The sequence below is a fragment of the Schistocerca serialis genome, chromosome 1 (genome assembly GCF_023864345.2).
Source record: "Schistocerca serialis cubense isolate TAMUIC-IGC-003099 chromosome 1, iqSchSeri2.2, whole genome shotgun sequence".
Taxonomy (NCBI): domain Eukaryota; kingdom Metazoa; phylum Arthropoda; class Insecta; order Orthoptera; family Acrididae; genus Schistocerca; species Schistocerca serialis.
In genome coordinates, this window is record NC_064638.1 from 26218096 (window position 1) to 26233015 (window position 14920).

Consider the following 14920-nt stretch of genomic DNA (forward strand, 5'->3'; position numbering starts at 1 on the left):
CAGCAAAGTATAAGATACTGTGGACAGTTCAGTAACAGGATTATTCTCTTTAGAATGAACAGCAAACAAATGACAATAACAGTTCAGTTACATACGGTGGGCATCTTCAAACTGGACCACAAAATATCTACAGCATGACTGATGGAGGATTGACCCTTGTTATAGAATATTTCAGGAGATGCTGGAAATGGCCACTACTGATGTCGATGATTGCTACACTTAATTTATCGAGCTGCGAGATATGTACAGCAGCTCTTCCAGAGTGACAGTGGCGGCAATAGTGTTTTAAATGTTCTGCTGTACCTCTTCCAGTGTGTGAGGATTATTTGAGTATAATTTGCCACACAGTTGAAAATCACAGGGAGAGAGAACAGGTAATTAAAGTGGCCTGGAGATAGCACTGTATCTGCTGACTGTCCTCTCCTCACCAAACACCTCACACACTCGGCACAGGGTTGTTCAGGTGGTGCGTGTTGTTAACCCACCTTGCTGAAAACATCCATTCAACCATTCATCTTCTGTGAGTTGATCCACATATGGATCAAGCAGTTCTCGACATAACAGTTAGCATTAACAGTTGGAGAAAGAATCGTCTTCCAATACAGACACCAGGCGCTGTCCGCCAAATACCAATCGTGAAATTATGCAACTGATCTTCAAAGCACTGATAGAGATTTTCTGACACACAATGACACTCGTTCTGCATGTTCATACATCTTGATATTCCAAACCGTGCCTCATCTGGGGAAGTGAAAAACTCGCTATTCAAAATTCCTCATTCCACTTTGCTCAGAAACCACAGGCACAACTCAACACACAAAACTGTCTGCACACTTTAACTCGTAACTCGTGCACAACAGTAAATTCGTAAGTATACAGATGCAGGTCCTTGACATGATGATCTCATAATTCCAGTGCAAACAGACAAACAGTGTTGAAATTTTGTCAGACTTTGTTCCAGGCTTTCCTCCAATTAAGCAATGTTTTCTGGTGTTTATCACTAAACTGCCCATTTTGTACCATTCTGTCACTAAGTTTCGGACTGCAAACTTTGCTGGACATTTTATCAAAATACTTCTAGGCTTAAACTCTCATGCAAACAGTTCTGCACTCATTTTGCACAAATTGTGCATTGACAATGAACATGCACTGTTTTATAATTAGCACCATTTTGTGCTGCATTCGACTGGTCACTACACACATCACCTCCTCTTACCCCTTCAGACATAATCACACAGTGAAGTACTCGAGGCAGGGTGTATACGTGTGTGTGTGTGTGTGTGTGTGTGTGTGTGTGTGTGGCGGGGGGGCACGCAGACAGCGATCACCACCTATCATTAAGTCTCAATTCTGTGTCAGCCTTATAAATATTTTCTGGGCCAGTTTTATTTTGCCCGTTTAGTATGTGCTGTCATGATGAGCAGTTATGTGTCAATATGGGATCAACATTAGGAATAAGAGAAGAGAATATCTAATTGAGTTCAGCAATAAATGTCAAGTAATAACAGAGAATACACAACTCAAAAATTACAAAAGGGGGAGGTATACTTGCAAAACGCTTGGAGGTGGGGGTAGATTTTGGATGTATTACATTATGTCAGACATAGATACCAAAACTGGATATCGAATTTTAAGGCACTGTCAATAAACAGAGTAGAATGCTCCAAATATTTAACTGTACATACTGATGAAGAAAGATGGAAGAAGCACATTACTGAGCAGATCAAATGATTAAGTTTAGCTACTTTTTCTCTTCATATAATTGCTACTCTTTGAAACAATCATATCAATCTACTGACATATTTTGAATATTTCCACTCAACATGGGTAGACGGAATAATTTTCTTGGTTAGCTCATCACTAGGAAAGAAAGTATTGATCACTCAAAATTCAGCAGTAAGAATAATGCGTGGTGTTCCTGCAATCGTCATGTAGGTGTCTTTTCAAGAAGCTAGGTATTTTAACTGAACCATCACAATACTTATATTCTCTAACGAAATTCATCATAAATGATTCATCACCATTTGAGAAGAATAGTCATGTCCATACCTACACCAATAGAGGACAAAATTACATTTGTTACCCATTACTGAAGTTGGCAGTGGCTCAGAGCAAAAAGTTTTGACCATTTGCCCAATACCACAGAATGTCTGACAGGTAAGAAACTAATATTTAAATCTAACTTGAAATCATTTATCCCACACAACTCTTCCTATTCTGTGGATGAAATTTTATTTAAAAATCAGTAGTCCGTAAAACAAAACAAAAAATTCTAGTTTTGACCTGTGACTCAGTATCTCTGCTATATGGCGAGTAACAACTACACTTTTTTTAATATTGTTACATTCCATCCTGGATTATCCATCATAGATACTCAATATTTTTTGACCAGCTCTTCGATAACCAGCTTCTCCTTGTTCTGATTTTTATAGTAGGAATTATTAACTTTCCATAAATATGATGCCACATGAAATTCTTGAGTCACCTGCAACACTTTCACTGTTGGCCACATCTTGATAAGCGATGCTTAACAACACGAAAAACAAAAATAATAAAGAAGCGACTAAGCATTTTCCAGATTCCGAGAGAATAGCTGGAGGCCATGTCTACCAACACGTCCACACATTGTCTACGAATTGTCTCATGTCTCCCATTTCAAATCAGATTCAAAAGTTCTGAGATTTTGTTGCAATAGCTTGTCTACAAGACGTGAAATGTCTCTCAATTGTCTGTATATAAAATCACTCTATTGCCTATAGACACCATCTAGATGTAAAAAACATTCGACTTTGTATATTAGTATTTGTATTTAACTGAATACCTTCTCATCATTGTTGAGGGCTGCAAATATTTGTTTTTAGGTAAATTTGAGATAGATCCTCAAGAGAGTGGGTTTGGTTGCTACAGACAAATGTGTGGTCCATGTTACCATGTGTCAGTTTCACAGGTTTTACACTCTAAAAAGAAACTGACGGGCCTTATGAGTAGCCTATGGTATATAGAGCATGTAACAAGAGAAGATAGTCCATGTGACGTCACGAACTGAGTGCAGAGCCATGGGGTAATTCCTATGCTTCCAGCCCAGGATTCATGCAGTCTGGAAGCTTTTAGCAATAATGTGAGGACCATCGCCTGTATGCGAGCTTTTCTTGAGATGAATTTGTTTTACATATGTGTGTCTTCATATTAGGGAGCAGTCCACAAACTGATGGAGATAAGAGGTAAACACAAATAATCTTTCCTTAATCATGAGTACTTGTATACTTGTTGTCTACCGGGCTGTACTGTAAATTATAGGACAAACAATGAGAAAATGCAATAAATGCAAAGCAATTATTGTTAGTGCTGATGTGTTCACCACAAGCACCATTAACAGTGGGGTTAATTTATACTTGACCTGTGCCGAGGTGCCTTAAAGCAACCATCTGATTTTATGTTTCAAATTATTGTTGAAGGATAACAATTGTTTTCAGACACTTTCTTTTAAAAGTATTGTTTCTAAGCAGCATAAATCACAGAGAAGTGCTCAAACAACTTCTAAAAATTACAGATGACTTATCACTTTTCAAAGACATGCATTTGTGGTAAAGACACGAAAAAAAAAAAAAAAAAATTATTTCAAAAACATGTCACTTTCTGGGAAAGATGTTCACGAACAATTATTCTAAAATAATGAACATCCACCTTGTAACGAACAACGAATGTAAGTTACTTAAATTTTCCAAATGCAAGTAGAGTGATGTGCATTTTCTTTTCAAATTTTTTTGAGTGTCTGCTTTGTTTGTCCACACGATACAAAAATAGTATTTTCGACATCAGATGAAGTTCAACTATTGCACATTGCACAAATGCTCAAAAATAAAGCAAACTTTTTAAGTAACTGGCTTTGAGCTAAGTTTCACCAATATTGCTGAAAGTGGTTATAATTTCAATTCCCCTTTCTCAGTTCTTTACACCTGTTATGTAATCTGCTCGAGATATATAATTTACGACGGTTTACACATTTGCACCGAAACTTCCAATTGGCAATGGCACCGTGAACTGCTAATGCCACTGCGCTTGAGGCCGTGTACAGCAGTTGGGCTGTGACATCACCAGGGGCAGTCGCAGACTTCAGCTGAGAGCCAGGACACACGTTTCTCATACTGACTGTGCCCACCAATGACCCTGTTTCAGACATGTCTCTTCTGCCCACAGCCCCATCAAAACTCGAGCTTCTTTAGTTTTCAATCAGCCAAGCTAGATCAGTGGTGCCCACTCTCATGTAAACATGCAACGTGCACATGGCGCGTCTGCATTTAATAACTCTCCGACGTTCCGTTGAGAGCTGTACCCTCTCAGTATTTTGCCAACGGATGCTACTTCCTCAATTTTTTCTTCAATACGTTCGGTGAAGATCGATGATTTTGTACTTAGGACTCATCAATAGTTCAAGTACAAACTAGGTTCTGACAGGAGTATTTCTCACGTTTCTGTTGAAATTATTCCCCGCCCGTTCCACAGCCAGGGAAGGGCATGCCTTCAGGTCATACATTTCTACACCAAACCATTTCATTGTGTTCGGTGAGATCACCGGGGACTTGCGGCTCGTGATGTGCAAAAGTCTGTTGCGGATTGTTTACTGCAGTGCCAAACACTTTGGCAAGAAACTCTCCCCCCTGTGTGCAAAACGGCCACAGTGACCACTGCCTGGAGTCCCCATTCTCCAGATCTGACAGGCATGTACTTCTCAGCACGCATCAAATGTTGCAGGTCTGGCCTGACAGCAGATTCCCTACGTTGTTGGGAGGAGAGGGGGGCGGGGGGGTTTGCTTCAACTGAAATCTGAAATGTAGACCTGACAACCATCCCCCCCCCCCCCCCGGAATGCAATGGCTACAGTGTTAGGCTATGGGAGCCTAATTCAACCACTCACACAAACCACTCACACAAGAGATGCTCCACACAGAATTGCACAGTGGGTGGAATGTGTGCTGCGATGGGTTGACCTCTCTCGCTCTCGCACAGCCCACACCACACCACTCCAAAACTTTGTGGGGCTGGGGGGGGGGGGGGGGGGGGGTGCGGGAGCGAGGGGGGGGGTGCGAGTGGGCGGGGCGAGTGGGGGGGAGGGAGGGGGGGCGAGTGGGGGGGGAGGGAGGGGGGCGAGTGGGGGGGGAGGGAGGGGGGCGAGTGGGGGGGGGGTAGGGAGGGGGGAGGGGAATGGAGATCAAATCCCTTCTGGATACCAAAATATATTTCCTGAAAAAGTGTGGGAAAGATGGGAAAAAAAGTAAACACAAGCAACCTTGCTCAGTTTCCAAGAGGAAAGCCAGGCTGTCAACATGAAAGCTGTTCTATAGGACATCTCAGAGAGAAAGTGTAGTCAGAGAATAGGATTGCACCATAGGAAAGGAAGGAGTACTGGAATGGGCTTCCCAATGCTTGCCACACACATACCCACAAAAGTGCTGTGGGCCACTGGGAACAGGGCTGCCTTTTTCTTATGAGGTGGAGCCCCTCCACGCCCACACCATCACGATGGCCAACTCTAAAGGTCTACTGCCATCTGCGCATAAGGGTTGGTTGTCACTCAAGTGAGATGTCGCAGGATGTGGGTACTGCGATGTTTGCATACATCTCGTTAAGGTTAACAATTTGCAATGCAGTGCGTTGCCTTACGCTCTCTTCTGTGCCATGTCGTCAGTGACTTGGCACAGCTTCATCAGGCTGGTGCTGAACGGCGGCAGCTCGCTGTCGGTCGGCGTGGCACCGTTCTGCCGCAGCTGGTCCTCGAGCAGCTCTGCTCGCTCGGCGTACTGCATCGCAGTATCATTGGAGAGCTGCAGGCCGTTCTCTCACACATGCGCAATGTAGGCTGCCCCTTTTGACTTCCTGGTCTCTTGCAGAGGCTGCCCCCACGGCGGTCGACGTTGCTGCCGATACCGTTGGCGTGGCGGTTGTCTTCTTTGCACCCTTCCCTGCAGAGCTGCTGGGGTTGCCGGTAGGGCAGGCACCCGAACGCCCTTCTGCAAATTTGCAGGAGCGTTCACAGGGGTTCGAACACCTTCTGCTGGACGCAGGCCTCGGGCAAGGCCTCTTCCTTCTCAGCAGCCACGGCGGCTGTGAAGGCAGCCCTCTCTGCACAACAGCTGTGAGGGCTGCTGTGGCTTTCTCCACGGCGGTGCTGATGTCGACGCCGCTGCTCTTCTCAGGGGCGCTATCTGCATCCCGACCGACTTCCTCCGGGCGGTCGTACCCAGTCTCAGCGGGAGGGAGCTGCTTCTCTGCTATCCTCAGCTGCGCCCGCTGTCGACGTCATCATATCTTCCGCTGTGTCCTGTGTCCGTACGGCTGCGGCTGCGGCTGCCTCGCCACCTTCGGCGTGACTGTGGCTCGAAAAAGCCGAGCAGCCGTGCGGGCCGCAACACGGGGAGCAAGTAGGCAAAGCTTCTTTGCTGCGGTTGCAGGGGCAGCTGTCGTGCTTGCCAGAGCACTCGACGCACTGCGCCGCGTCGCGGCAGTACTTCGCAATGTGGCCCTCGCCCTGGCACTCGAGGCACTGGGGCTGGGGGTCCGTGACGGTCGGGAGAGCCTCTGTGGTAACTGGGAAGCCCAGCAGCTTCCGCAAGCCGAAGAAGTTGCTCTCGCCGTCGGCCGTTTGCACAGTCGCAGCACAGAGTGGCACCCTCTTCTTGTTCGTCCGGTTGTGCAGCCTCGCAGTTGCGAGGTTACCGAACCCAGCTCACAGCATCCCTCCCCAGACCACTGTTTCATCGCAGCACCGGTCGTCTTCTTCCTTCCATCGGAAGGCGCCTTCTCACACGAAGGCGGCGCGTCGACGATATGGGCAGCCACAGCGCTCCTGATCACCCTGTGTTTGGCTAGGTTTGCTGCCAGAATGCAGATCAGCGAGTCTGTGTTGACAGACTCGTAGACCGCCCAGTTTTTGGCACAATTCATCGTCAAGTGGAACAGCGCTGTCCACCCGCCTCTGCACTTGAATAAACAAAGGAGGAACAGGCTCAGACTCGTCTTCTAAGGTCTTCCTCGCTCGGTCGGCAGACTCAGTGAGTTGCACAACCGAAGGCCCCCTCGTGGCAGCACGTTTCTTCTGCGCATTCTTCTTTCCCATGCTGTGCGGCGCAGAACACGACATTTTGCTGGTATTGTGAAAACAACACGCAACAATTTGTTTTTTGTGGCACCCACAGAACTTCTTTTGGAGCTCTCCTCAGCCGAGAAAGCTGAATATCGAGGCTGCTCTACATTAACATGATGCTCCCAACACACTGCAGTGCAATATGACACGGATGGCAAGCAGCCTCGATCAAATGCTGCTGGAAAGAGTGATCGTTTTTAAAGTTTGGCAGCCATCACCAATAAACACCTTCGAACTGAATATCACAAGACAGTAATCTAAGATTGCTCTATCAATTATGCACACATTTATTATCCTATTCTGTATTATAATTATCATTGGGGACATAACTTTTCCAATATGTACCAAGGTGTTTCACACTGTGCCCAGCAAAATTCACAATTATTCTTTCAATAACTAACTACTAGGATTTTTTAGTTACAGGAAACTGAATATTCAATTGTGTCTACTGAAAGTTGAAATATCAGTAGTACTCAAATGACATATACAACCATAGTTTGTTTCATGATTGCAGTCAGATGCAACAGACACAGAAAAGGAAGAGATCTATTTCATATTACACAGGGCTCATCAGTATTCTACTTCAGAGGTTACAAAAATTTATTCTGAAGTGAAGAAGAAACATGTTTTGCTGTGGATATGTCTAGTTCCCAAAACTTCAGTATTGCAGTGTTTCATATCTCCCACAGCCAGCAGTGAGGTAATTCCAATGGAGTCAACTAATGATTGTAGTTATTTACATTACACCTGCCCAAACTGTTGTATACCAAAGCCAACGAGGTGTGAGGTGGGTGGTATCTCTTGCTATATAAGCACTCTCTCACTTTATGTGAAAGTAAGATACTGTGAATTTAGTGGCAGCTTTGCTATACTTCTGTACGTAGTATGGTCAAACTGTGTTTGTTTGTATATATGCAGAGATATTAATTGGTGTCACTTTCATATTGCAGCTGTTTCTGAAGCTGAAAGGTTTTCATATTTTAGGTGTACAGTCATCCAGCTGCTTTCATCAAAAAATATTGGTTTTAGTATTATCTTTTATGCACCAGAAGGTATCAAATGGTCTTCACACATATGATGCACAACACTAACAGACAGGAAATAAATTGAAATAGGAAACCTATATCAGCATCTTCTAATTAGATTCTAAGACTTACTTTTATGTCAAGTGACATCTCAATGATCTGTTTAACATCTTCACCTGTGGACAATACTCTGGCATCTATTACTCTTGACATATAGATAGGGCTCGCCGCTAGTGGCATTTCACAAGCATTTTGGATCTTCTGGTTCATCAATTCCTAAAAACAGTCACAAAATAACAAATCACCCCCTTAATATTAATATACAATCAAAATATCTTGTGTATGTGCTGGTGTCCCCTCCCCCTTCTCTCTGTAAATTAATGGCCACCACAGTAAGGTTGATGCTAACCAGTACACAAATTTTAGCAAATTACTAGAAATGCAAGGCAAGAATTATATGATAATATTAATACAGAAACACAGGCAAGGAAAGCAAGAAGGATACATATTACATTATTACTTGTTCCATACATCATGAATACACCATTCTGTAATAATGTCAGTTTAATGTAAGTTTTCTTTGCACAATATAGTTAATTTTTTTTACCAGTTACTACTTCATATTGAAAATTTCATTTCTTTAGCATAAGGACTTGCCATTCAGAAACATTTTTAAGTCATTTTTAAATGCTGGTTGGCTATCTGTCAGACTTTTAATGGCATCTCGTAAATAACCAGACTTCTATAGCAGTGTAATTCACCCCTTTCTGTGCGTAAGTCAGATTTAACCCAGAATAGTGAAGATCATCCTTTCTTCTAGTGTTATACTTATGCACATTGCTATTGTTTTTGAACTGGGATGAGTTATTAATAACAAATTTCATAAGTGAATATATGTATTGTGAAGGTACTGTGAATATCCCTAGTTACTTCATTAGATGTCTGCAAGGTGATCTTGAGTGGGCTCCAGCTATAATTCTTATTACACTCTTTTGTACAATGAATACTTTTTTCCTTACTGATGAAGTACCACAGAATATGATTCTATATGAAAGCAGTGATCAAACATGGGCATAGTTGCCTAATTTGTTGATATGTTTATGACCAAAAATTGCAATAACCGTGATAGCATATGTAGCAGAACTCAAATGTTTCAGCAGATCATCAATGTGTTTCTTCTAATTCAATTTCTCATCAATGCTACACCCAGATATTTCTATTATTCTTGCTTACCAACAGACTTCTGTTCATAGTCTATAGTTATCAATGGTGTTATGCTATTTACTGTACAGAGCTATAAGACTGTGTGTTTTCAAAATTCACAGAGAACCACTTAATAATTTTCCGAAAGACATTACTCACAAATTCCTCAGGTAATTATTGTTTGTTGGGTGGGATAACTATACTTGCATCATCAACAAAAAGAATTAGCTTTGCACCTTCGTAAATATAAAGTGGCATGTCATTGATGTATATTAAGAACAATAAGCGACCCAAGACTGAACCCTGTGGGGTACCACTCTTGATACCTCCTCAGTTGGTGGACCTTGCTGATTTTTGCAGATTATCTGCTCTGATAATTTCAACCTTCTGCATTCTTCCAGGTAAATATGAATTAAACGCTATCACTCATACCGCAATACTTAATCTTGCAAGTAAGAATTTCGTTGTACACCTCAACAAATCTGATAAATGACTTTCAAATAATGACAGGTAACACAACTTTTTAATTCTGAGGAGGTTTGAAATGAAACTAAAGTGAAAAGATCATAACACTTTTATCTTTACTGCATACAAGTATGGCGTAACAGCAAATGTAAAATGACAACTTTTAAAAGACAATGGAAATTTCAGGACAGCCTCAGAATATGCTAGTCCAAACAGAACTCGTGTTAGAACAGAAAATAATGTATTCAGATGCTTTCTGTTCATTTTATACATCAAGCGGTGCGAAGTAAATAGGGCATACACATGTTGCAAATGAGAGGAGTGGCACGCAGAGCACAAGGAGCCAGAATAATAAAGCTGACCCTAAAAGCTTCCGAGTCCTTTCTCATTCCTCCACCGAGGATTACACTGAGTATCTGCATGTAAGATGGTCTACCATATCCACACGTGGTGGATTGTATAAAAACTCTGAACAACTGGAGGACAAAAGAGTGGCCTTTCAACAACGCCTTGTAACCAAACACACAGTTTTATATGCTTTGAGGGACTGTTCTTTCAGCATGTCAGCTACTAAGTCAGTTATCGAAAATGAAGCCTAAGCACCTTACAGTATGCCATTTTCATGGGACTCTGCTGCTTGTTTCATTTTTATCATAATTTGTGTTTGTGTTATGAGTTTGGTTGTTTACAATCATCTACCACAATAAACTAACAAACAAAACAGATAACATACTGCCAGGGATTTTTTCCTTGGTGGTGGGAATGGAACAACATGCACTCAGCCTTGTGAGACTCACTGAGGAGCCATTTGAATGAGAAGTTAAGGTTCTGAGGTTTGGAAAGCTGACACTGACTGGGCTAGTAATGTAGTGACACCATGCCCCTCAATACTGCATCCAAATTATGGCATACTGCAGAAGATGGAACAGTGGCCGGTAGGTATCATTTGGTCTGCTGGGTCCAACTGCAGAATTACTTGCTTGCTTACTTATTACTTACACAGGAACATCAAAAGCCAAGCACAATAGAAAAGCATATGAGCATAATGAAAAATCAGTAAACACAGACATATCCTTACACTTTAATAAAACTTCTGCATACACAGAGCAGCATCACACAGAAAAAGAGCTGCATAATCACCACATAAACAATGGAAACCAAATACCATATAAAATCACTGATCACATCAAACCAACTGAATTAATTTTTTTAAAGAAAGTACTCTCTCTCTCTCTCTCTCTCTCTCTCATGCACTACTGATTTGCATTTTCCCTCCGCCTCCCCCTTCTCCACCTCATAACTATTCCACTCGCCCTACCATCGTGCCGTACCCAGACACCTTTAACCTGGTGTAATGAGAAACACAATTTTCCGTCCAGCCGACATGTTTTCATTTATCCACAGTCCTGTCTCACTCATCCTGTGTCCACTGCAATTACAACTGACAATGTCGTCAAGTCAACATGGGCACCAAATGTTACGCTCTGCAAAACTTGTGACTGCACCGGGATTGTACTCTGTCATCAGATCTGCCACAGTTATCTGTCTGTACACAGTGGGTAAGCCTCCAACTTCTACATTCTGTGATGCTTCTCTTGGAGCATTTTATTTTTTGAGTGTAGTACATAAGTTTTGCTTTTTTTGACAGGCTGGACAATCTTACAATACTGTTGGTAATGGAGTTTCAGACCTTGACAATGCTTTCATCATTTCTGTTCTTGTTATATATAAATGACCTTCCACATTACACTGAAGCAGAAATTGAACTCTTTCCTGATGATAAAATCAGAGTGCAACAATAGAGTGAGCAATAAACGAAATACACAAAAATTAGGGTTTCTAACATTCCAACCTTCCCATTTCCTGTGACATACAATGTTCCACCAATATGATGCATGGATTTCTGAGAAATGTGCCTGGAGTCTGTAGCAGAGGACTGGAGACATAGACTCACAAGTCCTCACATTTATTAAATCCTCATTCATGTGTACGCAGCATTTGGCATAACCTGAAGGGCACTTGCACCTTTTGAAATCCCCCTCCTTTTCCGAACATATGCAGGTCTGTAAGGCAAATACTCTAACAAAAGCAGATGTATCTATATGTACACTGTTCCAATCATTATTTTCTATGTGAGTGTATCCACAAATCAACAGTTCAAAGGTAAGAACAACCACTTTGCCAAGAAACTGGGTGCAATTTTTGTTAAGGAATATCCATACTGCATTACATGCTTCTCTGGAGTTAAAAGTAAAGAGTTTTGAAGGCTGTATTTCAAAGAATACCAACTGCCATTAGCCTCTGCATTATAAAATGTTTGATGAACAGAAAGGAAAATGAACATAACCATAAACTGCAGCAGAATGGCAATGAACATTACACACCCAATAAGAGTAGACCGACATCCCATCTGCCATAGTCAAGAAAACCCACGACAGTCACAAACACCTGGGTTTACAATTATTTAACGTGTTGCCAACAAAGATATACAGTGTGACAATTCATTCAGAAGCACCATACAAAACTGGCTTTAGAAATATGCATTTTATTCATTAGAAGAATTTAAAAAAATATATCCGAAAGATGATCTTGAATACTGACGTCGTTTGATTTTTGTTCTTTGTATTGTTTGTCTCCAAAGAAATTAGATTGTAATAATAACTGCCTAATGCATCTCCCCATAGCGCTTATCATCTTATCTCATAACGTGCATTCATATTCAAACAATGGAAACTTCACATTGGAACATCAACAACATATGAAAACTTAGATCGCTACTTACCATCAAGATGACAAGTTAACTTGCAGACAGGAAGAATTAAAAGACTAACACACACCACTCATTCACACAATCCAGCACACATGACCGCCAACTCTGGCAGCTCGGACCAGACCTGGTCCGTGCTGCTGGAGTTGGCAGTCGTGTGCTTGTTCATTTGCACCATGAATCATAGTGCAGTGGTACGAGTCATTTTACATACTCCTCACAACTTAACCCTTAACTTACGAGGTGTGGTCTCTCAGACCGCGTGAAAATTTTCGAACTCCACCAAGGCCAGTTGTGGTGGAATGGTTCCGAGGTCAGTTGTGGTGGAATGCTTCTATACTCCCCGTACCCTCCTTAAATTGCCAAGCCTACGATGTTTTGTCGTCAGTTGTGCTATCACCTTCTGCGTTTAATGTTGACACACGTTATTGACAGGTGTGAACTACGTACATGATTCCTTCTGTACGATACCCTATAGCTCAACATGTGTTCGCACAAATGTGAGTTTTAACTTTCCCGAGTTTGATGAAATTGTCAGTCGGTCTATTGAGGGAGGTGTCAGTGATATGGATGAAGAAATAACTGAAAAAGACAACGATTTGACATTAGCCTGTGGTCACAGTCCTGTTATCGAACAAGAGTGTCATCTGGAGGAAGAACTTCAAGAAAGTTGTGGTGGTGATCTGTCTGTTTCTTCAATGAAATACTTAAAGTGTCTGTTAAAACTGAATGTGTTCTGAGTGGTGATAAGAAAAACGTAGTTCCCAGAAATGAATGTCAATTTGACAAACTTTCTTTTTGTACCTATTGGGTGGAAGTTTTATGTGCAAATTTAAACCCTGGAGTTTAAATTTATTTGGAAATTTGTTTGCTACAGAGATTATATAATTTTTCAGATTGTAAAATTCAGTCTCTAACAGTCCATTTATGTGTACTATTTGAAAGAACCACACAAAATTATGTGCTTTTGTGTGAATAGTAAAATTCTGCGGGCTTTGTTTATTGCAATAAAATAAACTAGGAGCATTTAAACAACAATTAGGCTACATAACTGTAAAAATAAATGTCACATACCATAAATTAAAAATTTCATTTTGCCTTAAATCTCGGTTTAAACATAGGACTCCCAGAGACCCCATCTCGTGGTATTTTTTATAGAAAAGCCACCTTGTGAGTTAAGGGCTGATAATTAAATATGGCTACATAATGAACATTTTTAATGTTTTTAATATCTACACATATAATAGAAATGAGGACTTCCACTGCTTTTATATGTTTAAACATGGATAATAACTAAATAAATATCGTGTAACTTAGTGAAAACTTGATCAAGAACAATCACTCAATTTTTATTCATAACTGGCAAGTTACGGCTTCATGAGGACACAAGAGATAATAATGTTACATGGTGACAGAAAAACTATAAATTCATTGTACTAATAACACATACTCAAAAGTATATAGCTACCTAGAAAACCAAATTATGTTTGCCAATGTCATTGATGTGTACTATGTGCTATATACTGACCATTTCATTCTCCAGAAATTCGATTCCAAGATAATCAGGTGGTTCTTTTGGAAGTTGCAACTTCACATTGCTAATAGTGTCATTAACAGTTCTTAAGATATTAATGTCAGTCATGGTATGGCTATGAACGAAACAATACACAATACAATAAGTAATCGTAGACAGCGTAATTAACAAGTGGGATTATCGTCTGCTCTCAATGATTAAATAAACAGGAATCATGGTGTTGTCACATGTCCGGATAATGACACATATATCTTCCACCCAAGTCCCACTAATGTGGGCAAATGCCGTCTAATGCAGCGAAATTACATGCGCGAAAAACGAAACAGGCTATAGTTTGCTTTAAATGTAACTATTTAAAAAATAATTGTCAATTCGAAATCATTGTTGACATGTTACGCCACGTGCCTTTATTTACAAATACTTTACTCTGTGACTACTCGTTTCAGAGTTATACTTTCACGTTAACGAAAGGATCGATAGATCGCCACAAAATATCGATGTTACCAATGTACCAACCAAGACCACCTACAATTACTGACTTGCGTATCGCGACCCGCCGGTCGCGATGCTGGATGCCGTCGGCACACGGAACGAGTTAGCTAACGTTGACGTGCGCCCTACGAGTTTCGTGACGTCACTCCTGCTATTTCACCTTGAGAACCCATTTCGTCACGAAAAACATAGGTTCTGCGATATTTCGGAAACGTGTCACGTAAAGTACAACCAATGGGAAGCAAGAACGCTCCCTACCTCACAAGCACAAAATAAGACGTTAAATTGCACAT

The 14920-nt window shown here is 41.4% G+C and overlaps 1 protein-coding gene across 2 annotated transcripts in view; it reads right to left on the reverse strand.

Moving 5' to 3' along the window:
* The window catches only part of LOC126460994 (methionine synthase reductase-like), an 89021-nt gene extending 74337 nt beyond the window's left edge, over positions 1-14684 (reverse strand). Inside the window, exons 1-2 of one of the 2 annotated variants that reach the window (XR_007585945.1) lie at positions 14130-14684; positions 8299-8442 (exon numbers count right to left, since the gene is read on the reverse strand). Coding sequence is in view for 1 of the 2 variants with exons in the window: in XM_050095961.1 (XP_049951918.1) it covers positions 8299-8442; positions 14130-14243 (258 nt within the window). In the remaining variant the exon portion in view is untranslated. The remainder of the gene's footprint in view (positions 1-8298; positions 8443-14129) is intronic. The other variant, XM_050095961.1, reaches the window with a different exon arrangement.
* Positions 14685-14920: the final 236 nt, after the last annotated feature.